This window comes from Dipteris shenzhenensis, chromosome 17, assembly GCF_047967505.1.
Source record: "Dipteris shenzhenensis isolate YYH24624 ecotype China chromosome 17, Dip_SZ_1.0, whole genome shotgun sequence".
In the NCBI taxonomy this organism is placed as follows: Eukaryota; Viridiplantae; Streptophyta; class Polypodiopsida; order Gleicheniales; family Dipteridaceae; genus Dipteris; species Dipteris shenzhenensis.
In genome coordinates, this window is record NC_141612.1 from 18,236,118 (window position 1) to 18,262,661 (window position 26,544).

The window sequence follows — 26,544 nt, forward strand, 5'->3', positions numbered from 1 at the left end:
ATTATTTGGGCAGTCGGTTTATGTATTCAAATGACAGCATTGTGCTCAAACAGCCAAAATATATTCAGGGACAGTTATACTGGTTCAATTTTCAGGATTGCAAGCCCATTTCTACTCCCATGGAGCTAGGGCTGAGGCTGTCCATACATGATGCAGATGAATCTTTTGATGCTATTATATACAGTCTGCCTGTCGGATGCATCGTTTATCTGTGCAATACCCGTCCAGATGTTCAGTTCACTGTATCCCACTTGAGTAGGTATATGCAAAGCCCAAAGGCATAGCATTGGAGTGCTATGAAGCGTGTTTGTATTTGCAAGATACTCAATCTCTTGATCTGTTCTATTATCTGACATGCATGCTTTCAGTGATTCAGATTGGGCTTGGAATTACGATACCAGTCACTCCACTCTCAATCCTCCCCCATTTCTAAGAATGCACCCAGCTGCATTGGGCTGCATGTCAAGGCTTTCACTGTACATGGTTTTATGGCTGGATTCAGCTTTGATCATATAGCGAAAGAGGGTTCATTGTGGACAGTTTTTGTTAATCTTGCTGCTCCACCATCTTGTCTTCTTGTACAATTTCATTTCTCCTTTGTTAGAATAGCCTGTCAAGAACCCAAGGCTCCATAAGAGGCCACACGTCCTTACTACTATGATAGGCTTGCATAGCAAGGGTCTCCCAAACTCAGCTGCCTACCACCATGGAGCTCACATACCCCAAAGAGCACTCACCAGGAGAATCACCTCCTTGCACTAAAACCTTACGTATAGTAAGTTAAGACTTTGTGCCATCCCTATGTGGGATTTCTTCACATGGCACACACGCCACTTATTCCCATCAGGCACATAGCATAGCTGGCATATTTAAATATCCCCATGAGGGAAGAGGGCCATCATTCCAACAAAACCCCATGGGCTACAGCACCAACCTGTTAAGATCTTCAGCATTGTTGGCAACCTGCCACACAACAGGTATATGACTTCCCTGGCAGAGGGGCCACATGAGCTGTTAGTCTCGCCATCATGCTTGCCCTTGTTCAATCACGATTGTGGCAACCCATATGTGCAGTCGAACGGTACATGGACCCGTGATGTCCCACAAGGGCCATCATCACAATAGTCTTCCCATCTACTCTAAAGCTTTACATAGTCACACATATACCGCCACATGTCTACATTATGAGTGGTATGGCCATATACACTAAACCACTCACCACTCGTTAGTTGCTTACACACTTGAAGTTGCACCAATAAAAGCCACAGGGCTAGTTTCTAGTCTTACAACTCTCTTAAAGTCATTGGAATGCTAGCCACATTGGACTCTCTTAAAGCCATTGCAATACTAGCTACGCATTGAAGTTTACCAATAATTCCAGAGAGGTAGTTTCCAGTCTTACAACAAACTCTCTTCTAAAATAAATTCAGTCCCATCTAATGTGGATCCTACTTGGATGACCAAAACTGCCAAGGACCTTCCCTTATTATGTGGTAGACATATCTAATGTCAACAAAAACTCTAGTGCTGCATGGATGGGAATTGTTTCAGATGCACCCATCACAGAACATATAGCTAGATGAATCTAGGAACATTCCCAAACTCATCCTCTAAAAACACAACATAGTGCAGTTTCAATCTCATGATAGTCACTCATAAGGTTGAAAACCATAAACTCCATCACGCATAGCAGGGACTAGCTACTATGACATCCCTACTGACATCATCAGCGCCCAACAGTGGGGGTAGACCATAGTATAAAAATATGCTCTCACACATACAAATCCAGACACCCACACATACTTGAGCATCCATTTATACAAAGTCTTCGTACTGAATTTCTGTCGGCACTCGGAGGTAAAGGGCAGACTCAGCCATGATGAAGGCTAGCACTAAAGGAGAAGGCTAATCAAAAAGTAGTCCAAAATCTCTTCATTCAAGCTACAACTGCTTGTGAAGTCTAAACGATTTCATTTTAGTCTCTCCCAAACGAGCATTTTAGTCTCTCCCACACCCATCACAAAACATACATGAAAGCTAGTGACATCAACAACAAAGCCCTTCCTTCGTTGCTTCTAAAATTTTCACCACCTTTTGAACTATTAGAAAATTAGCTACCAACTAGCTCTACTCACCAGGGTCCCCACATCAAGAATCTAATACATAGTCTGCCTTAACTGACACTAATACCAATTGAAGGCCCCAAGGTCCCCACAAGAGACCGTGTGGCAACACTTACTGTGGTAGGGCTCTGTGTTGAGGTCCCACAGCTCATCCACTCTAAAGCTCACATAGCCCCACGAAATGTCCATTGGGATAACGAGCTCATTGGACTGCAACCTTCGGACTTCCATATTGTACGTTATTATTGTGTACCATCCCTACGTGGGGATTTCTATAGCACATACACGTATCAAATAATGCCATTACGCACACATCACAACTCACATCCAAAGGGGTGAGTTGCATCAAACTGACATCTATAGACCAAACAATCTCTGCTTCAAAAGGTCTTCAAGTTGTTAACTCTTGCTCCAGAGCTTTCATCAAGTCTTTCCAAGCACACTTTTGCTGGTTTAGAGAAGTCTAACATAATGCCAATAGTTTTCATCCTAAGACCTATAATAGCATAAGCAATCCCCCATAGTGCAAATTGATCCACACCTTGATCCACGTAGGATTTTTCTGTCCCTTTTACCAAGCTTCAAGTACCTTCAACAGATGCATTCGTACTCCAGTGTCATGTCTGATTGTTCACCCTTCCAATTTCTCATATCATTGGCATTAAGTAGTTACTAAACCAGACTATTGCTATGTCTCCATCTACAGTGCTCACAACATTTAAGCTCTAGTACCACTAATTGAATTTTCAAGAGCAAGCTTCCAGTAAAGCAGACACTGTAGGAACAAAGTGGAGACAGGTTGTGAACACAAGTGAGCAAGAGTGCACACACAAAAAAGCTCCAATAGAAATGTTCAAATGAAACAATACAAGTACTTGGTATATATAGTACCCAAGTACTACTGATCAACCATAGGGTTGACTTTATGCCTACAACACCATATCTTGGTAATCTCTTACAAATCCCCACCCCAAAGATATGGTTGAAAGTACCCTGGAAACATCTCAAGTGTGTACCCTCCAGTACCTAATGTACCATGGTGGCACAAATTCATCCAGATGGATACGCAACCTATGGGAGTACATGAAAACAATGTCATTGTCAATCACTTCACAACCCCCCTTGACATTGTGAGAATGTCTCTGATCCCCAAGCCATGTCGATCTGTTGACAGGGCTTTGGTGAAGATATCCGCCACATTGTGCTCAGATGGACAATAGATGAGATCAATGAAGCCATCAGAAATACAATCCCATACATAATGATAATGATTTTCAATGTGTTTCATGCGAGCATGAAAGACAGGATTGTTGGCTATGGCAATGCAACTCTAGCTGTCACAAAAGATAGAGTTTGCTTCACCATCCTGTGCATGATGCAAGTCGTGCAAAAACTTCCTTAACCACATTAACTCCGTAGTGGCTGAATTTGCAGCTTTGTACTCTGCTTTACTAGAGGAAAGACACCTTTTTAAGATCCCCATTGACGAAAGCGGTCTTGACATCCATCTGGTACACTGACCAACCATAAAACGCAGCAAGAGAGATGACAAAACGAATGGTGGTCATATTGGCCACTGGAGCAAATGTCTCCTCATAATCTATCCCCTCCTCTTGTGCATACCCCTTGGCAACCAAACGGGCTTTGTATTTCTCAACTGTGCCATCTGAATGGTATTTCACCTTATAAATCCATTTCGTGCCAACCACATTTTTCCCAATGGGCGCATCAACCAAGTCCCATGTGGCATTCTTCTCAATGGATTTAATCTCAGCTTCCATAGCTTTCTGCCATGCCGGATTATGCTGAGCATCCTTGAAGCTCTGAGGCTCATTTTCAGCCTCCATCACTGAGGTCATCAAAGCAAAATTGACCTTTTTCTGATTTTTCTGAGTGCTGGCCATGGTTTTCCCCAAAGTAGGCTGATCCTTAGCATCTTGAATGCTCAACCTTACCCAACGTGGAATAGATTTCTCTACTGCACCACTCGGAACTGCATGAACATCTTTAGTGGCCTCACGACGTTGATAATGCCTCCAAACATGAGGTTGTCTATTCTCATTAATTGGCTGCAAATCTGAAACATTTGAGGGAGAGCCATCCTCAACATGTGGCAAGCCATCTGAACTATGAGAAGTAGAACAGGAAGCATCAGGAGACTCCGTCTTATCATCCTCAAACTGGATGATGTCCAAAGAGATGTCATCGTATGGTGGCAAGTCTGCACTAACAGGCTGCATGCACTCATTCTTAGCAAAGAGAACATCTCTGCGGATTATTACCTTCCTGGTAGCGGGATTATAAAGCCAAAATCCCCTGCTTTCAGTACTATACCCCACGAAAATGCATTTGACACTCTTGTCATCAAGCTTTGTCCGATGTGCATCTGGAACCAAAGCATATGCCACTGAGCCAAAAATTCTGAAATGACTAACCTTTGGCTTAAAGCCATACAAAGCCTCAAATGGAGTCACATTAACCAAAGCTTTGGTATTGCATCTGTTCTGAATATAAGTGGCTGTCACAACTGCTTCTCCCCAAAAAGCCTTTGAGACTCTTGAATTTCAGCATCCATCTCGTCATTTCCATGAGAGTACGATTCTTCCTCTCAGGGAGTGGATTCTGCTGTGGTGTGTAAGGGCATGTCAAGTGATGTTTAATCCCATGCTGCTTCAAAAATCCCTGGAATGCATGTGACATGTACTCTCCCCGTCTATCTAAGTTGAGTGTTCCGATTCTAGAATTGGTTTGGTTCTCAACCATAGCTTTGAACTCCTTAAACCAATAGAACACCTGAGATTTTTCCTTCATAAGAAAAAGCCATGTGAACCTGAAGAAGTCATCTATAAAGGTCACAAAGTACCTTGCTCCTCTATGCGTGGGAATAGTCATGGGGCCACATACATCACTGTGCACTATCTGCAATACTCTGCTTGCCTTGACCCAATTCTTGCCTTGTTTACTGAATGGTAAGCGATGCAATTTGCCAAGTGCACACCTCTCACACACTTCATTTGCTGGTTGCTATAATTTTGACATTTCCTGAGTCATATTATTGTTGTACAAGTAGGACAATGCCCTGTGATGGACATGTCCAAACCTAGCATGGCATAAATCAGCCTCGGAAGTATTTGCTACAGCCAATACCTTATGATCATAAGGCTGAGCATCAAGCTTGTAAAAGCCTCTGTCATATGTGCCTGTTGCTACAACCTCATACCCTTTCTTTGGATCCTTGATCCTGCATTGGTTATCCTGAAATTCGACCAACATATGTTGATCATGGGCAATGTTTGAAACTGAAATCAAATTTTGCCTCAAATTTGGAACATACCAAACATCTCGGATATACTTAACTTTCCCATTATCAAGCTGAATAGGAATGTGCCCAACTCCGATGATGTCTTGAGAAGCATCATTGGCACATGTGACCTATCTCCCATGAACAGGTGTGATGCTCTCAAACCACTCCTGGCGAGGAGTCGTGTACTTAGTAGCACCACTATCGATATACCATGTATCAATTGCAACAAGGGAACCATCCCCTGATTGATTTTCAGCATTCAAATCCCCCCTGGCATCCATCTTCTCATTAAATGCAACAAACACAAAATCTCTATCACCTTGGGCAAGATGAGCTTCACCATGTGCATCTGAAGCACGGGTTTCAGTGGGGGCAACAAAATTACTGCTAGAGCTGTCCCTTTGAATCTTCTTTTCATTGGCAATCCTTTTCTGGCACTCTACGATGTAATGCCCTAGCTTCTTGCAATAATTGCATTTGCCCTTTTTCTGATTTTTGCTTGAACTGCTTGCATTCCCCTCCTTGGGCTGAGTTGTATGGCTGTGTTTTGGCTCAAACTTTTTCTGAAATTTGTCTTTTCCACCCATGGCAAGTGCTTGCTCACCCTGACGAGAGGCTTTGGCAAAATTTAAGCATCTCTCCTCTTCCTGCAACAAAAGCCCAACTAACTCATCGAACGAGAGTGGGACTGCCCTGAGAACAATAGTCAATGAAGTAACGAATGTGCCATATGAGGACGCTAAGCTATTGAGAGTAATAGAAACGAGCTTCTTGTCTTCTATTTCCTCATCAATACTTGCGAGCTGATCATGTGGATCACTGATCCTTGCAATATGATCAGTGATGGCCTGGCCTTCCTGCATCTCGAGGTCCTTGAGCTGATTTGTCAAGGCAATGGCCCTTGCCTCACTTGTATGGCTGTGTTTTGGCTGAAACTTTTTCTGAAATTTGCCTTTTCCACCCATGGCAAGCGCTTACTCACCCTGACGAGAGGTTTTGGCAAAATTTGAGCATCTCTCCTCTTCCTGCAACAAAAGCCCAACTAACTCATCGAACGAGAGTGGGGCTGCCCTGAGAACAATGGTCAATGAAGTGACGAATGTGCCATATGAGGACGCTAAGTTATTGAGAGTAATAGAAACGAGCTTCTTGTCTTCTATTTCCTCATCAATACTTGCGAGCTGATCACATGGATCAATGATCCTGGCAATATGATCAGTGATGGCGTGGCCTTCCTGCATCTCAAGATCCTTGAGCTGATTTGTCAAGGCAATAGCCCTTGCCTCATTCTAACACAATACATGTTTGCCAATCTTTCCCATGCTGTCTTTGCATCCCTGCACGACTTGATAGTCGTCATAATGTGCCTCTTCACATTTGTGGCAATCAAAAACATCACTTGGGCACTGCGGTGATCAAACTTCTTCTGCTCTTCCGTCGATGCTATGGGACTAGCAGGAGGGACTGTAGCAGTCTGTTGTCTCCCTGTAGTCTGACCCGAAGAAGCTGTGCTGGATGTAGATGAGCCTACTGGCCTCACCTCATGCCCACTAACAATATCCCACAAGCCCTTACCAACCAAGATGTTCTTAAGCATGAATGACCACAAAACATAGTTTGGTCCATCCAGCTTGTCACCCTCGGACAAATTGCCAAAACTGTCTGAAAGAGTCCACATGATGCAAAATGGGATACCCACAAGCTGCAAATGTATCTGCAAAAAGAACTGCAAGTCCCAAAAGTGCAACTGGCTGCAAATGTGCCTGCAAATCCCAAACTATGCAAAGTGGCTGCTCTGAAAGGCCACTGACTGCACAATGCAATCACTGCAAAAATGGCATCAACCAATCACTGCACTCTGCTGCAATCTGAAGTGCAATCCCAAACTGAAAATGCACAACCTAAATCTGAAAGAGCGCACCCACGAGTGCTCAAATGCATCCAACGGAGCTCAAAAGCATCCACAACTGTAAAGTAACTGCAAATGCTGAGAGGGAAAGAATGAGGGAGAAGAACAACGGGGAGAGAGTGAGAGAGAGGGGAGACACAAAAGATGTGGGTGTGAAGTGTTGAGCCACAACTCATAGGTTTTATTAGGATTAGGTTTTTCACCCTATGACTGTCTTAAGACAGTCACAGGTGTCATATCTTTAACAAAAGGGTGGCAATGTGCCTTTATCCCAACAACCTCCCACCTAAAGGCCAATGTGCCTAAAAGGGAGAAAAGAATAAAAATTACAGCAATATACAGTTACTGTATACAAGACCATAAAATAAGAATGGTCTCATCCTAATCCCCCCCATTTCACCTTCGTCACCATAACCCATAAAGATGCATCTGGAAGACTTTGGCTCCAGTTTGGTGCGCAGTTCGTTGCGTATATGAGCAAAGCACTCGCAGCCAAACACACGTAAGTGCTTATATGAAGGTGGCTTGCCAGACCACACCTCCTCTGGCACTTTCAACTCCAAAGCCTTGTTCGGCAACCTGTTAATTATGTGAACTGCTGTTTGCACGGCTTCTGCCCAAAAGCCATGGGGCAATGCAGCATAAGACAACATACATCGAACCTTCTCTTGAATAGTTCGATTCATCCGCTCACTCACACCATTTTGAGATGCATTATGAGGGGCTGTGAGTTCCTGTTTCATGCCCTTAGCTTCGCAAAACTGTACAAAAGCATGTGACACATACTCACCCCCATTATCGGATCTGAGGCATTTCAGCCTGCGACCTGTCCGATTCTCAACCTGAGCGACAAACTTCTTGAAAGCATCTAAGGCATCGCTCTTATGCTTCAAGAAATAGACCCACACTTTGCGTGTGGCATCATCAATAAAAGTAATGAAATACTTTGCACCCCCTAGTGATAGCTGTGGCATCTCACACAAATCAGTGTGCACTAGATCAAGCGGTGCTCTATTTTGGGGAGTTCTCCTCTTATGAGGAGTCATAGAATGCTTGCCAAATATGCAATGATCACAAGTAGGCAAATCTGAAAATGAAAGAGACGGCAGATAGCCCAAACGTGACAGTTCTTGCATTCCTTTAACGGACATGTGTCCCAACCGGCTATGCCACAATGAAACCTTTGGCAGCTCGGTTATGGCAACAACATGATTACCTACACTGGAAACATAAAGAGGGTACAAGGTATCACTCTTATAACCCTCAGCCACTACAACCTGGCCATCAGTAATCACCCATTCGGAATCCCCAAATGTGGTGTGGTAACCACTGTCATCCAACAAGCCAGTGCTAATCAGATTTTTCTTGATTTGCGGCACATGGCAAACACCATCAAGCATAAATATGCGTCCATCAGGGAATACTATCTGTATACTGCCAATCCTTGCAATTTGACATGCATAGTTGTTCCCAAGGTGAACAACTCCATGAGTACCTGTGTAGGAAGTAAACCACTCCTTATGAGGAGTAACATGAAAAGAAGCACCTAAATCCAAGAGCTAGGTGTGCATGTCATGGCCATCAATAACCAATGTATGTGCAATTACAGCAGAAGAGCATAAAACATCATGCCTGTCACTTTCACTGTCTTCTGCTGCAACATTCACTGCATCCAAGTCATCTGCCTTTGCCTTTGCTTCCACTGCCTGCATCCTTTGCCTCAGCCTTCTTGGCTTTCTGATCCCGTATAAACTTGAAGCACTTAGACTTCACATGTCCCTTCTTGCCACAGTAAAAGCATTCAATATCCTTTTTGCCACGGGACTGACTGCGGGATTTGGACTTGCTAGCAGATCTCCCCTTCTGCTCAGTCCTGCCTCTTTCTTGTACCTGCAAAGCATTTGAAGACTTGCTGCCCGCATTATTCTTTCTGCTCATCTCCTCCATAAGGAGAGAGCTCTCCACATCAGCATATATAAGAGTGACATTTGAATTAGACAGGGTGGTCTTGAAAGTGTCCCAACTCTCAGGGAGGGTACACAACAAGAAAGTAGCCTTGAACTCCTCATCAAGGTTCAACCCCTGTGCAATCAGCTGTGTAAAGATGGCATTGAACTCACTCAAGTGTGAGGTCATAGCTGCACCTTCCTTCATGCGAAGATCAACCAGCTTCTTCAACCAATAAACCTTACTGGCTGAACTCTTCTAGGCATACAACTCTGCTAGCCTCTGCCATAGGCCATAAGAGGTCTTTTCAGCCTGAACATTGAACACAAGAGAATCACTGAGAGTAAGCATGATAGCAGCCCTCGCGGACAAATCTAGCTCCTCCCACTCATCATCTGACATCCCAGATGGCTTGACACCGTTCACCCTTATGGGCTTAGAAATCTTCTTTAGCAGAAGTACATTCAAACACTGTTCTGCCCATAATGCATAATTGTGTGCCCCTTCCAATTTCTTTATGTTCAGAATTGATGATTCACTTCCCCCTGATGCCATATCAGATAAGGAAAGTACCTGACTCCCTGTAAGTCAAAAAATGACTGAATAAAATTCTGATTTCTCAGAAAAACCTGCTCTATCAAGAGCCAGGAGCACTCACAATAGTGCTGTTTTTACTGTCAAAAAATCTGCAGCAAAACAGAAAATTTCCCTCCAGTTACTGTACCTTCTGACACACTGTACCGTGCTCAAATAGGCATAAAACAGTAATTTCAGAATGCTGCAGCTGTTCCACAAGTGCTTTATCAGTGCATCATCAGCTGACGAAGCACAAAACACTGCTGTCCTGGACACTTCTCCCACCTCAGATGAGGTATTGCACTAATTTTATATGCATAAACCACTTGTCATACACTGTTTTGTTCACTGAAAAGAGGCTCCAGACACTTCAGCCTGTCACAAACCTGCAACAGAAAATGGGACAAATCCAAAGCAATCACCCTTCTGCCAAGGGGATAAAAGGCATCTGAAGGTCTCAAACAGTAACTCAAGTGCTCTCAAGCAAAATCTGGGCAAAAGCCCCTTGATTTGACACCTGTACCAAGTGAAAAACACCTCAACACTGAGGTAGCATACAAAATACAGCGCTCTCCTGGCACTTTCACCTGACAATGCAATGCATAAACGGCCTTGTGTACACAATAACAACACAGATCCCAACGCACAACCACTGAAGAGAAAATCTTTTGAGCATTGTCAACGATGGACAGTTAGGGACCGAGTAAACTCGATGCGCCCTGGCCAAGCGTGGCTCAACTGAGATTTTTCAAGGTGTCGTACACAAAATGTGACCTGCAGAAATGTCACTGAATACACTGCGGAAACAAGACCAATGTGGGCTCCCTAGCTCCACACTACCTCAAGGCATACACTGCATAAACTTCCAGGCAAAAGCCATTTGAAAATGTCACCCAAAAGCTGAGATTTGCACTCAGCAAAAGCATAAAAACCCTCTGCAAAATCAAGGCATTTGACCTTCCCGAAACAAGATAACTGTGCAACCACCACACATTGTGGTACTAGTCACCTCAAGCACGAGGGACACGAGGGTACTTGCTGTACCTTCTACACACAGTTGTGAGAACTGAACAAGCGGGAATGTAGAGCAGAGTGCTCTCTCTGTTTCTTCTTTTCCAAAAAAAAACTGCTGTACCTGCTGTACTTGTTGTACCTGCTGTACAGGCTGTACTTGTTGTACCTGCTGTACTTGTGCAGGGTACAAATCCCAAAAAAGAGATTCGAAATGCACCTTCCCTGACGCAGCAGCCTCCCTGGCGCAATCTCCCAGATGCAGTCCGTACGGCGGCGGCCGTACAGTACGGCCGCCCGTACGGCGGTACAGACGGCCGTACGTGACCGTACAGATCGTGCGGTGCGCAGCTAGCAGCAGCTAGCTGCGTATGCGAGCGCCCCGCGTTGCCTGCGCGCTGATCGCGCGCGTCGCCTGCACGATGCCCTGAGGCTGCCCCGCGCTGATCGCGCGCGTCGCCTGCGCGATGCCCTGAGGCTGCCCCACTATGAGCTCGCTACTGAGGGCACGAGGCCCGAGGGGATAGGGAGTGGTAGAGGGAGAGGTAGGCAGAAGTGGAGAGGGAGAGATGAAGGCTCTGATACCAGTTGAGAGGGAAAGAATGAGGGAGAAGAACAACGGGGAGAGAGTGAGAGAGAGGGGAGACACAAAAGATGTGGGTGTGAAGTGTTGAGCCACACCACAAGCTCATAGGTTTTATTAGGATTAGGTTTTTCACCCTATGACTGTCTTAAGACAGTCACAGGTGTCATATCTTTAACAAAAGGGTGGCAATGTGCCTTTACCCCAACAAATGCGCCCAACAATGCAGAGTATTTGCAAATGCACCTGAGAGTGCAAGAGTATGGGCTGCAAAAACAGTCCCGAAGCGAAATACACAGCTCAAAACACTTACTGAAAGTGCACCTTCGCCCGAAACACCTGCAAAACAGTCCACTGATTGTGTGGGCAAGCTGGAGATGACAAAGGAGCTGAAGTGATTTGTTTGGAGCTGAATGAAGCTGTCGGGAGTACTTCTGAACACAATACACGTGTAGAGAAAGCCTGGAGCTGCTGAAACACACCCGGGAGAGGCTGGAGCTGAAAAGAGTCCAGATCTAAGCAAAAACGCCGAAAAACAGCCGAAAATTGCTCGATCGCCTTCTAACAAAATACGGACTCGAAATCAAGTTCCGGCAAGTCGTACGATCGCGCGGCACTGTCGCGCAACTGTACTAACAGATCCGTACGGATTGTACGGACGAAAAAACCCCCAAAAAAATATTGCCTGAAATGGTGCGGGACAGATTTGTTTGTATGCAGGCAGCTCCGAAATTTCAAAAAACGTCAAAATCGGACCTCAATAGGTCAAAAAACAGCCGTTGGACTGTTGGAGCTACCTCAAACAAAAGCTGGAGAGCTGAATGTGAGAACCAGGAACGCGCACTCGAGCACCAAGCTTTCGGGTGTCTAGAAGAAAGCATGGGGATGGGCTCTAGATACGGAAGCGCTCTGATACCAAATGTAGGAACAAAGTGGAGACAGGTTGTGAACACAACTGAGCTGTTTTTTCTCATGCTTGACATGATGTACTCCCACACTTGAGCTTGCTCTGCAGTTTTTATTCATACTTAATGAAGTACTTTTCTTGAAAAAAAAAAAAACCTCCAGAAATGGAGTTTACTATCCAGCCTCATAATCATGAACTACAAGTTTATCTTGTAGAACTGTCGCAATGAGATGCCACATTAGGTCAAGACATTGAGTATAATCCTTCTTTGAAATGTGTATGAAATTCAGGAAATGACAGAAATCCAGAAACATTAGCCACCATGATCTTGATCCTCAAGTCCACGAGATGAATTCATAATGAAAATTAAAAGTTTATCATCGACTTAAAAAATTGTCCAACTGTTTCATACTCATACTTTGTAATCTAAATACATTGCCAAATAATAAGGATCCAGCAACAGGCCAGTCTGTCCTGCATAGGTGTTGCCTGTATCTGAGAGCAGATCATCTTTCAAAATGCTGGAGAGCACCAGAAGTGTTGCAGGTTGATGAGCATGGTCTCTTCAAATAATCATTTTTCAAATCAGCTAAAAGAATTTGAATCCTTCACATCACTCTCCACCTACTTGGTTGTTCAGAGTTAATCTGGGGATCTTTTCCCCATCTGGATGTACACTTCATAAACTGCTTTGGCCGTTTTAGTCAAGTTTGAGCAACTGGCCAAGATTTGTAGAAACAAAGCAATTTAACTTCACTGCATAACTCTAAGAACCAATTTATGCCCTAAGTTTTCATTAACTGCCCATTACAATTTTGCAGGATAGAAACTGCTATCAGTGGCTTCATTTTTCCGGCTTATACTCAAAAGAACCTCACAAGGCTTATTAGAATTACTGCATGGGAAGCTATAATCTAGTACCTTAACACTAATGTAAGGCTTGAAATTAGAATTGCAATGGATGACAATTCAATGATGACACACAGATTTCTTTGTTTACAAGGGATTTCATATATAAAAGGACCTCCAAAGTGACACATACCCAGGGTCAAAAGTGGGTGGCATGATCAATGAATTATTTGAATCAGAGATATCACTCATACGTATATTCGAAACAGTGATATCACCCCTCTGCATAGGCAATTCTGTAGAATCTCTCCTAATCTTTTGCAAAGGTGAAGACTCAAAGATTCCTGCAGGAAAGTCCAAACACACAAAGAGCACTGTAAAAAAGGATCCTTATTCTGCAGAAAGCACCTGCAGGAAAAATGTTTTGAAAGGCAAAACTCTGCTATGTCACATTACACTACCAGTAGATGTAATTGCTCCCTCTAAAAAGTTCAAGCAGTAGTAATCAATTGTTTGTGCAAATGTGGTTTAAAATTTTGACAAAATGTTTGCTGCTCAGACCTAACCCAAGCAATGATGCACATATTGAAAAGCCCAAAATAGAAAAGTCCATTTTGTATAGCGTCTCAAGCATGACTACGCAAAGGCTTGTCACCAGAAGATGTTTTGGTGAGGAAACACCAACACGCAACCTGAAGCATATGATCAATCCCAATTAGAATCCCTTGCACAGCAGATCTCTGCAACAAGCTAATATCCTAATAAAGCTTCCAAGACATTACAACTTTTCATTGTCTCAGACACTCCCATAGGGTCACCACAAGCAATAGACAACCATCAAGAAGTAATTACAAAGACAGAGGGCTAAATTAAGCATTGAGGCATCATGTAATAAAATGGAAAAGATAATCAACTCTGCTTCTTTTTTTTCAAAGAACGGAACCTTCTATTAATGCTTGAAAAACTTCATACAAAACAGCAGCCCCGAAGGTGCTGAGTATGGAAAAAACCGGATCAAGGTGAAAGAAGAAAAACCAGCCTGTTCCAAAGAAACCCAGCTCACTGCCTAGGGAATCTCTCGTACAAGGGCTATCAGCCTGGTGGGGGGACTATACAGCCAGTGAATCTCTCACGGAGTAAAAATGTAGAAAACTCTTGCAGGCCAAGCCTTGCGGAAGCGTGCGCGCCAATCGCCCTACAACCCGAGGTCCCACACTTCCAGGTGGAGCGTGTGGTGTAGATGATATCCTGACAAATGGCGACCAAGGTAGCCAAGGGTGGAACAGGATGCTCGCCCATCACCAGACTCCCATCACCAGACTACAGCGAGAAACCCAAATGTTCCATGCCCTCATATTGGCTACTACCTCCCACACACTATCCTCCGTAGGAAGATGAGGATCCAGGCTATCAGGAGGGACCACCTTATGGAGCTCTATCCTCTGAATGCTCTAACCCTGTATCCAGTAAGCTGAAGAGACCTCATCAATCTAAAACGTGTTACCTCCCTCGGTCAACCAAGCCACCATCCCCCAAGTGTAGTCCCTCTAAAGGCTCTGCAAGCGGGTCATTATCCTGAGGACTCCCATCCAGAGGCACTGAGGGATCGTCTCCAGAAATCCACCAAAGCAACAGTGACACTGCCAACTCCACCCGCAACTACTCCAACCATGGGCCAATGGGCAAGCCTCAGTGGGCGGCCAGCCAGAAGAAGTAGGAGATCTTTCTCGGCCGCTACTGGACTATAAACACGTCCAAAACCTAGAAACGACCTCCTAGGGGGAAAAGAAGGGCACCTCGTCCACCTGCTCGGCGAGGCCGATCTTGGAGGGCCAAAACCACTCTCTCGGATCCCGTTGGACGTCACTCAAGGGCCTACCCTCCCCAAGCCAGAGACGCCATCTGAGGGCATCCTGCTCTGGGATGCTGGGAGGAACAATGTGCCACTCCTTCCCCAATCGGCCCACCACTCTAATCATCTACCAATGAATCTCATCCATCTCTGGGTCTCTCTTAGCAAGTGCCTGAAGTAGACCTCCAGGTCCTACACGGAAAAAACCAGACTGTGTGCTGCCTCGCTGCATCATCATCCTCAAGGGGACCCCAATCCGAGAAAACTGGCCCAACCATCTACTACCCATCCACACGCGAAGTCCCTCCCACCAAGACTCAGGGATGGCTAGGTTAATCTCCCTCATCCACTGCCTTGCCGCTCGCAAATGCGCTAAGGCTCCAAGCCTCGCCTCTGCCTCCATGGGTGATCTACTCCATCTGCCAAAGAAGCAGGCCGGCGGGCCACTATCCCACTGTGCCCAACCAATGTGAGTCCGCTACCCGAGCATATGCCCATCCTGATCCCTGATCTCCGGTGCCAAACGAGGAGCTCACGCTCGAACTCCTCTCTGCAACGAAACTGAGCACAGATGAGGCCCCCTGCTAATCTCTGTCAGACCCTATGGAGGCTCCTCATCAAGGGGGAACCCTTCCCCGTAAGGGGGCCTCTAAGAAGATTCATCTGTGTAAATGCTGCCATTGCCCCCGAGCGCATGGTGTGTTCCTTAGAAGCCCTCGTTGTAAGAGGATCTTCCATGGCTTTGTGCCCGAGATGAGGCCACGCACAAACAACTTGCCCAAGAGGACTCTACTCTGCATCTCCGGAAGAATGAAACCCAAGCCTCCCAATGCCTGTGGCATGATCACCGTCTGCCAAGCGACCCGGGCTCTAGTATTCCTCGTGCCGTCCGATCTTACCCAAAGGAAGTTCCGAACCAACCATCGGAGCTACCCAATTCACCCTTTGTTAGAGCACCAGCAAGAGGTGATAAACCAGGCCGTGGCAAGAAGGACCTTGCCACTAGGGCACGGCGTGCTAGGGAGAGTTTGGTCGAGCTCCAGTAGAGAAGCTTGCGCCGAACACTCTTGAGGACCGGGGCGATCTGCGGCTCTGTTGTGATATCAATACCCACTTGGCATCCGAGGTATCTCGTTGTCTGGCCCCGCGATATCCAACGGAAGCCAAAGTCGCTCCCCCACTTTCAAATCTCATGTGTCTCCTCAAAGCCTGTGAAGAAACCGATGGATATTGTACAGTTGGATGCACGCACCCGAGGCCTCACAATAGAAAGCCAATGCTCCCTTGACTCTCTCCAAGCTCGCTATGGTGCCCTCTACTACGTACAAGGCCGTCTTATCTGCAAACTCAGAGTCTAGCAGCTCCTCCTCTTGTCTGACTGGGAGCCTCAACCCAGTGAGGAGCGCCACTTGCGATCTCAAGTAGTAGCCCAAAGCCTCCGCCACAAACAAGAAGAGAAAGGGAGCAAGGGGACAGCCCTGGCGGACCGCGCAAGAGGGAGGAAAGGCCTCACCCGTGTGTCCACCGACAAGCATCTGACTAGAGCTCCCCGCATAAACTGCAGAAACTCCTATAATCCATCTGTCTAAGAAACCCAACCTCTGCATAGTACCCTCCAGAAAAGACCACTCCACCCTGTCGTAAGCCTTCTCAAAATCTAAGAGAAGGACGGCCAAAGGCTGTGACTCCTCCCCCTAGCCCAATCCACTGCCTCCCAAAATGTGAAGAGGGACTGAATAGTGGTGAGGAGTGAAGAATAGAGAGGAGGAAAGCGAGGTCGTCGAATATAATCTAGTAAGCACACCAAGGGGTAACCACCCCGAAGTGCTTCCAGAATCCCATTAATCCTCATGATCACTAACTAGATGTCTATGAACTCTGCACTACCCAAATCGTAGACCCATCTTGCTCAAATTACCAATCTGACCATTTGAAATCCTATCAACGTGCCAAACACCAAAGGATGCTAACTTTTCATAGAATATCCAAGAGACTTGGCTTCATGACCTACTGCCAAATGTAGAGGGCTATTCCCATGGTTTTTCCATGCATATCTTAGCTAGTCAAGACGGAACACTTCCTGAAAAGAACACAAAAGAAAGATTTTGAGCACTGCCTACTCACCTTCAATCACCCTTGGAAAGACCTATAGTAGTTCACGCATAAAAAATTTAGTTGGGACAGGCATAAATTAGCCTTTTTCATATTTTCAAGTCTGTTGACCCCATAATCTTCTTGATAAAGTTATAACCATTGACAAAATCGGCTTCACAAAAAAAAAAATTTTTGAGAGCCACTTGAAGCTCGTCTAGCAATTCCAACATGAGAAAGTTGTATAGGTGAACCCGCATAAATAAGTCTTGCATGTTGACCAGCCACAAGTAGTAAGAACAATGATAGCATACCCTGATGAAAAAGTTTATGATTGGAGGGACAGCAGCAGGTGGATCTTCAGATTGGTGGATATCAAGATGCCTCCCAGTTTTGGAGGTTGTCTGACATTATATGGGATAGTTTTATTTGGAATAATCATGGCATACCTCTTGGAGCTTCAGGGTGTATGCAGTGGTCTTGGTGGGGGATAGGTCCGGCTACCATAGTGGGGTCTTGGTCCTGCATACACCTTCTTGAAGATCAGAGGAAGAAAAGGGTACACGCATAAATAAGTCTTGCATGTTGACCAGCCACAAGTAGTAAGAACAATGATAGCATACCCTGATGAAAAAGTTTATGATTGGAGGGACAGCAGCAGGTGGATCTTCAGATTGGTGGATATCAAGATGCCTCCCAGTTTTGGAGGTTGTCTGACATTATATGGGATAGTTTTATTTGGAATAATCATGGCATACCTCTTGGAGCTTCAGGGTGTATGCAGTGGTCTTGGTGGGGGATAGGTCCGGCTACCATAGTGGGGTCTTGGTCCTGCATACACCTTCTTGAAGATCAGAGGAAGAAAAGGGTACACCATCTTACAAGGAGTGGGAGAAAGAATTGATCAGATTGAATGTTGGATCCCTATGGAGTGGAATACTACGGGATGGTGGACAGCCCTATCCCTTGAGACGAATGCTTGCCTTCTCTAGTAGAAAGAAAGAAAGAAAGAAAGAAAGAAATTTTATTAGAGTCTTCGGAAGACCGATGGGTCTATGAGACTCAAAGAAAACCTGATAAAAATCACAGCACAGTAAGTAATTAGATTTTTGAGGCGGCAAGCGACCATTATACTCTCAGTGCAATGTGGTGGTAGGTGGTGAGATCACAAGATGATATTCTTCAGAATACATGACTTCCACCAGGGATAGGTTGACATTGGGAACTGGAGATTATGATTGTATGGGGTGCCCCACTATGCTAAGAAGTTTGAGTATTATCCCTTATTTTGTCATTCCTCTTTTAATATACACAGGTGTTTGCACCATAAAGGAGATCCACTACCCTACCAACCGTGGCATTAAGCTTATCACAATGGCCTACATCCCCTTTATGGGATTTATATTCATGAAGAGTCCTTCCTTGATCATTGTGACCAAACAACTCTTTGGTTCTTACTTCTGATTTGATTTTTATAAGGAACTCTCCCAAATCAACATTGTTTGTCACTAGATGAGAAAACAAATAGAAACTTGCACATCAATGTTGCTTAATGCCATCAAAACTATTGCTTCCTCGTTTAGTCCAAGGGAAACTTTACATTAAGTTATTAATGGAGCTGTTTAGAACATGATCATAAATTATGGCAAGTGGTCAAGTTTGCAGATGTCAATGTGTCCCACACCGTCATAATGTAAGGTATTCTATGTGCAAAAGTTTGGCACCTACCCAATAGTCCTTCATGTGGTACTTTAGAGAAGAGCACAAGGCATTCTTAGAGGTTGAATTGATTTAAGAGAGGATTGAGTGACAAAGGCTTGTACAATGCTCCCATGTCTAGGATTATGCAATTTATGTATAAAACCCTTTGTGTAAATTCATCAAGCTCCCTCCAAGAGCCCATATAATTGCAGCCAAATGTAAAAAAGTAATCACAAAATCTACACTACCAAGCTACAAGGAGTTCAACAAGGCTGTAAGTGAGTGACTCCTAGGGAATACCTATATTCGCTTACCTACATATAGAAAGGGAAATCACGTAGGCTACCACACGAAAGCGGAGGACATCCTCAATCTTAGAGACTTTTCTGCAAGGAATGGAGAAACAATCCCTTCTTTTCTTTTTTTTTTTGCGCAAAAAGTAGTGCTAGTTATATTACTTGAAAGAGAGAGTACAAGAAGGCCTGAAGGCCACCAGCGGGCTGTAATCACAAAACGGATTCAGCCCGAGAAGTCAAAATGCTAAATACAAGCCTCTTAGGGCATAATCATCGGAGAGTGGACAAACAGCCACGGTGGAGGGGCGTAATGCCACTGAAGACTCTGAGTGGAGTGCTGGAAGAATACCCTTCTTTTCTAAATCTCCCTCTACACGGTTTGGCATTTCCAAGCCTTCGTGTAAATTCATCAAGCTCCCTCCAAGAGCCCATATAATTGCAGCCAAATGTAAAAAAGTAATCACAAAATCTACACTACCAAGCTATGAGGAGTTCAACAAGGCCATAAGTGAGTAACTCCTAAGAAATACCTATATTCCCTTACCTACATATAGAAAGGGAAATCACGTAGGCTACCACACGAAAGCGGAGGACATCCTCAATCTTAGGAGACTTTTCTGCAATGAATGGAAAAACAATCCCTTCTTTTCTAAATCTCCCTCTGCACGGTTTGGCATTTCCAAGCCTTCGTGTAAATTCATCAAGCTCCCTCCAAGAGCCCATATAATTGCAGCCAAATGTAAAAAAGTAATCATAAAATGTACACTACCAAGCTAGGAGGAGTTCAACAAGGCAATAAGTGAGTGACTCCTAGGGAATACCTATATGCCCTTACCTACATATACAAAGGGAAATCACCTAGGCTACCACACGAAAGCGGAGGACATCCTCAATCTTAGGAGACTTTTCTCAAGGAATGGAAAAACAGTCCCTTCTTTTCTAAATCTCCCTCTCCATGGTTTGGCATTTCCAGGCCCAGCCTTGGCTCTCTTCGGTTTACATGGTCCTTTCATGCCATGAGTTTTTCATGCTTCGCATGATATTTTGACCTTGGGTTTAAACTCTTGATGGTTTCTTTCATACGTTATAGAAGTTTATTTCTCCCCAAAAAAAGGAGCCCAAATTTTTTTAAATGTAAACAAAGCTTGCTAGTAGGCCTTTTAGTAGTTTGAGTACTATTTGGAAGAACAAAACCCAGGAAAAGACTCATTTCCATCTACCATGACACAAATCCAACGACGAACTTTAGAATGTTTGTCAACTAGAAAAGGACTGACCTTTTGTGGCGGAAATTGGTTTTTTCTTCACACGTCGCATGCTAGGACAAACTAAATATATTCTATAACGTTTTTAATTTGTGAGAAGGGACAAATGCAAACACTTCACAAACAACAATATTTGCTCCTAGATGGGTGGGAAATTTTGCATCCCTCGGTGGATAAAGTTCTGGAGCCTTGAACAGTTTTAAAAGATGACTATAAATCGGAGGTGAGAAGGAATAACCTAAGGACACTTGAAAAGACCGTAAATTATGACCATGGGATGATTCAAGGCCAACATGGTTCTGAGCCAAACCCTCTACATTTCCTAATAAAAGAAAGTTTCCATCAAAGAAAAGAGCTCTCAGGGACACCTAAGAATGCAAAGATCAAAGATTTCTATACCTAACATGTCAAGATTTTGAAAAGACGCGACAGCTATGTTTTCGATGTATGGGTAACGACCATTACCCATAAAAACCATTTTAAAAGGAAAAAAGGCCCCAAGTATGCATGGTATGAGTGATACCGTTGCTTAAGGAGTAGAGGTCTTACCATGACTTTAGCACCCACATGTATTGCTAGTCATTACCAATGTGGCAACCCACGTTTGATCCTTATAGCTTACCCAGAATACAATATCAAATGGCAAAATTAAATTAACAGTTGATAACACTCCAACAATCACCTCTACTATTCACAAACTAAGAAGCTAAAGTTACAAAGACTCTAATTGCCATAAACTTTAGTCTCTCTCTAGCAAAGGGTGGTGACAACGAAGCATGTGGTGCAAAAATGGGAAATATAAGGGCTTAAAGATGCTTTGGACTTACAAATATGTGTCTAATAGGTATGTCTTGTTAGGATAGCTTGAGCCTGACTCCATTTTCGTAGCGTACTTTGCAAAACATTTGATTAAATGACTCTATTGTGTTTGAAACAAAAAGAAAGCCTTTTAGATTCTTGGAGAACATATACCCTACTCCCAAAAGTATTGTTCAATGGCATCATAATGCAATCTACAACAATAGAAATGTGAGGTATTTCCTCCATGATATTACTTCTTATGATTCTTTTGTTTAGCATCTTATCAAATAGCAAGTAGTCTTATTTAAAGTTTCTCTTGCTGAATTATTTGGCCATTTTTGCTTTCTCTATTTTGCAGCGATTTATAATGTATGTGCATTTGTGGCACTAACACATCTACGCAATTAGATTGCATTGATGCACATGCATTGGTATAACATTAACATCTAATTGGCTTCCCTAGAGTGTGTGAGGTGGTGAGTGCATATCTACATGACATGTGGGAAAGCCATCCAAGCTAGACCAATGATATTATGCGATGTGGCATTCAACCCTCTCTATCCACGATGCATGCATGTGGGTATATGACACTCATGTGGCCCCTTTAATCTCTAACCACCTATCAATGACTCCCCTACCTTTAGCTTCCCACTCTTTTCCCTCAAGTGCCCTAAAGCAAAACGATGAAGAGGACCTATACATTGAGGTGCATGACGACAATTAAGGAACATGCCCATTTGTTCATTGGGCTTGAATCTTGTAGATTCAAATGTTATTGATGAAAAGTAAGTTTCAATGTCTTATTTTCTTATTCATAGTGTCATAAGTGGCATCTCACCTTTTAGGCACCTATGCAGTTACAATTCCAATCTATTATTCAAGAATTTCACTTTCTAGTCACATGAAATTCTAATGTGCCATGATAAATAATTGAAGATGAATGATCATGTTGGTGACTTAACTATTGAAAAGTTTAACTTCCCAAAGTTAAACCAAACAAAATAAAATTAGAACTTAGATCAGCTATGTGTTTTACGTTTCAGCATTAATCATTTACCCATATCTGCACTTTTCAATATCTAGCAAACTTTATTGGAAAGATGATCGAACACGATTTCTCGCTATGGTCATAGACCATACATAAAGATTCCCATCATGAATTATTTTACAAAGACTCCAAAAGGTTCAACAATATTGAATATGGTTAATGATTGTCAACAAACATTTAGTACAAGAGGACATTATTCCTCTAACCAAATGAGCACACTTAGGGTATGGTATCACATAAGAGAACCTCTTGAAACATCATACTACACTAGTCATCAAAGAAACTAAATCATGGTCAAATTGATATATATAGGCATCCAACATTGCTCCACACAATTAAAATATTATATACGACATTGGGCCGTTGTTTCTCTAGGTGTAATCTCAACATCAATCACCATCACTGCAGCATGTGTCTACCTATTTGGCTAAGAATCCTACACCATGCAATATTTCAAAATAAATTTGAAACATTTTTCTTCTAGGCAATGCAAGATAGAAGTATCAAAGCACAAATAGGATGGTAACAAAACATCAATTAGCAGTGAACCATGGCTATCACCTCTCTTCTGCAAGTGAATCAACATAGAATATCATAACTATACCAAAGACGGTATTGCTGAAGACAGCCCAAAATGATGATACATGCTCCATCGGTTTACGACCATCTTTTACCTACATGAACACATAAAACAAAAGCTATCTACCCACATTAACCAATGAAACCTTGTTAAATCAATATTAGAGCACTTGACAATTTTGATCATTAGCTCACAAACGATTGTTGTTGCTTTCTTAGATATTTTAAGATAAGCCAATTAAACCCCCCCCCCCCCCCCCTTTTTTTTAAATAACAGAAAAGAGCAACAGATGAACTAAAGAACTGTTTTAGAAAACGAGTCAAATAACCACATGATAGTCACCCAAAAGAGGCCCAAAAGATAAGAACTGTCAACACCATCACGCAACACATGGTGTTACTACTACAACATCTCTACAGTTGTCATCAATCCCCAAGGATGGATGCAAACCACCCTTAACAATTGCTCACGCACACACTTTTTTTTGTGAAATCTCACACATAGAACCTCCGCCCCCCAAAAAAAAAAACACACATGCATTCAATAATAAAGGGCTTCAAGTTTATCTTTTGTCATCATTCGAGTGAAGAACAAGGAGAATTTTGAAACTTATGTGAAGAAGTATAAAATAGTCCCCATCCTTGTCATCTAAAACATATGTAATATTCTATACACCCACTCCTTTCATCCTTATTTACAAATTCCTTCGACCTCTTTCTCGTCTCAACCTCCTCACGGAGATCTCTAGCAAATTGTGAGGTCTTAGGAAGGAAGTAGCATACTGCGATGAAGAGGTCATGTTGAGAGGTGCGTCAGATCCTAATCCCTAGAAATCTGGACTATGTCACACCTCTCGACAAAGATCAACCAAGTGAGAGATGATCTGCATATTTATCCCACTCTTTTTGCCCAAAACTCCACCTGTCTCCCAAACCTCGTCCCGGTATGTTGTCTCCCATGTGTATCCACTGACTATAGGCAAAGAGCGCTCTAGGCTCTAATGGGTCTCTATGTAGAAAGCTATGTCTCGTCTTGTGTATGACTCCAAGAAACTTCCTAGATCTGACTATTAGGTACCATTACAAGGTATAATTCAAGGTCTCGTTGTTCTAAGTTTCATAGGCCCCATCCTCTTTTGTAGGGAGACCACCAATTGCCCGTCAAGGATCTGTCAGAAGCCACTCCAGTACCCCCTTCTACTCCTTGTGGACGATGTCCTTTTGTTGTAGGAGGGTCTGCCTCTCCTCAACTTGCAAGGGCGTGAGTCTTGAGATCCTAATCCAAATGGATCTAGGTGTGGTCCCATAGGATTGTCCACCTATGTGATGCCGCAAGGCAAGCCTGAGTGGCCACTGGTGCCATGCGTCCTCAATCCCATTGCTCCTGGACTCTAGGGTCGAAGCCACGACAAAGCTGGTCACGTCCTTGATGGTAGTGGTGGAGGTATGAGCGACCCCCTAACTATGATGTTGAGAGCCTTAGTGGCTCTTTGTTGCTACTCAAGAATGGTGGCCGAAAAAAAAAGGCTCTCATTTTGTAATGTCCGCCCATCTAAGGGTCTCCTCAATGGCCAATTGCATGGTGGCTATCTGCACCTCCACTGCCAACCCACTACTTGAGGTTGTCGCCAGCAGCTCGGATACATCAGCGAGCTCCTTACGGAGCTATAACATCTTCTGACTAAGGCTGTGGATATACCCATGCTGTTCAAACAAAGGTGGTGAACATCCATGAGAATCTGCTCCCAAACCTCCGGGGATGGAATCTGTTGTGGGTGATATGGGTACAGCAAGTAAGCTGATGGTTGGGTGTGAGGGGATGGAAATCCAGAAGTGAGTAGGGGTGGTAAGAATGGGGGATGCATGAGGGGGACTGTAGATAAGGCAGAGGGGTGGAGATAACAGAGGACTCGGAGGGGTGGGGAGATATTGTCAGAGATTACAAAGATATGGTGTTGTAGGCATAAAGTCAACCTTATGGTTGACCACTAGTACTTGGGTACTATATATACCAAGTACTTGTATTGTTTCATTTGAACATTTCTACTGGAGCTTTCTTATGTGTGCACTCTTGCTCACTTGTGTTCACAACCTGTCTCCACTTTGTTCCTACACTTGTTGCGCGACAGTGCCGCGAGTCCGTACGACTTGTCAGAACTTGATTTCGAGTCCGTACGACTTGTTAGAAGGCGATTCGAGGCGTTTTTGCTCAGATCTGGACTCTTTTCAGCTCCAGCCTCTCCCGGGTGTGTTCCAGCAGCTCCAAGCTTTCTCTACACGTGTATTGTGTTCAGAAGTACTCCCGACAGCTTCATTCAGCTCCAAACAGATCACTTCAGCTCCTTTGTCATCTCTAGCTTGCCCATACAGTCAGTGGACTGTTTTGCAGGTGTTTCGGGCCAAGCTGCACTTTCAGTAAGTAATTTGAGCTGTGTATTTCGCTTCGGGACTGTTTTTGCAGCCCATACTCGTGCACTCTCAGGTGCATTTGCAGATACTCTGCATTGTTGGGCGCATTTGTAGTTACTTTACAGTTGTGGATGCTTTTGAGCTCCATTGGATGCATTTGAGCACTCGTGGGTGCGCTCTTTTAGATTTGGGTTGTGCATTTTCAGTTTGGGATTGCACTTCAGATTGCAGCAGAGTGCAATGATTGGTTGATGCCATTTTTGCAGTGATTGCATTGTGCAGTCAGTGGCATTTCAGAGCAGCCAGTCGTACTTTGCATTTGCAGCCAGTATAAGTTTGGGATTTCGCTTCGGGACTGTTTTTGCAGCCCATACTCGTGCACTCTCAGGTGCATTTGCAGATACTCTACATTGTTGGGCGCATTTGTAGTTACTTTACAGTTGTGGATGCTTTTGAGCTCCATTGGATGCATTTGAGCACTCGTGGGTGCGCTCTTTTAGATTTGGGTTGTGCATTTTCAGTTTGGGATTGCACTTCAGATTGCAGCAGAGTGCAATGATTGGTTGATGCCATTTTTGCAGTGATTGCATTGTGCAATCAGTGGCATTTCAGAGCAGCCAGTCGTACTTTGCATTTGCAGCCAGTATAAGTTTGGGATTTGCAGGCACATTTACAGCCAATTGCACTTTTGGGACTTGCAGTTCTTTTTGCAGGTACATTTGCAGCTTGTGGGTATCCCATTTTGCATCATGTGGACTCTTTCAGACAGTTTTGGCAATTTGTGCGAGCATGACAAGCTGGATGGACCAAACTATGCCTTGTGGTCATTCATGCTTAAGAACATCTTGGTTGGTAAGGGCTTGTGGAATATTGTTAGTGGGGATGAGGTGAGGCTAGCAGGCTCATCTACATCCAGCACAGCTTCTTCAGCTTAGACTACAGGCAGACAGCAGACGGCTACAGCCCCTCCTACTAGTCCCATAGCATCGACGGAGGAGTAGAAGAAGTTTGACCGCCGTAGTGCCCAAGAGATGTTTTTGATTGCCACAAATGTGAAGAGGCAAATTATGATGACTATCAAGTCGTGCAAGGATGCAAAGGCAACATGGGAAAGATTGGCAAACATGTATCATGTTAAGAATGAGGCAAGAACCATTGCCTTGACAAATCAGCTCAAGGATCTCGAGATGCAGGAAGGCCAGGGCATCATTGATCATATTGCCAGGATCACTGATCTACGTCTCTATTACTCTCCATAGCTCGCAAGTATTGATGAGGAAATAGAAGACAAGA

The 26,544-nt window shown here is 43.9% G+C and overlaps 1 protein-coding gene across 2 annotated transcripts in view; it reads right to left on the reverse strand.

The window, feature by feature from the left end:
• LOC147891792 (zinc transporter) overlaps positions 1 to 26,544 on the reverse strand; it is a 63,940-nt gene that overhangs the window by 3,409 nt on the left and 33,987 nt on the right. For both annotated transcript variants that reach the window (XM_087388461.1, XM_087388460.1), the window contains exons 8-10: positions 22,825 to 22,937; positions 13,771 to 13,901; positions 13,403 to 13,553 (exon numbers count right to left, since the gene is read on the reverse strand). In XM_087388461.1, coding sequence (XP_087244587.1) covers positions 13,403 to 13,553; positions 13,771 to 13,901; positions 22,825 to 22,937 — 395 coding nt within the window. The remainder of the gene's footprint in view (positions 1 to 13,402; positions 13,554 to 13,770; positions 13,902 to 22,824; positions 22,938 to 26,544) is intronic.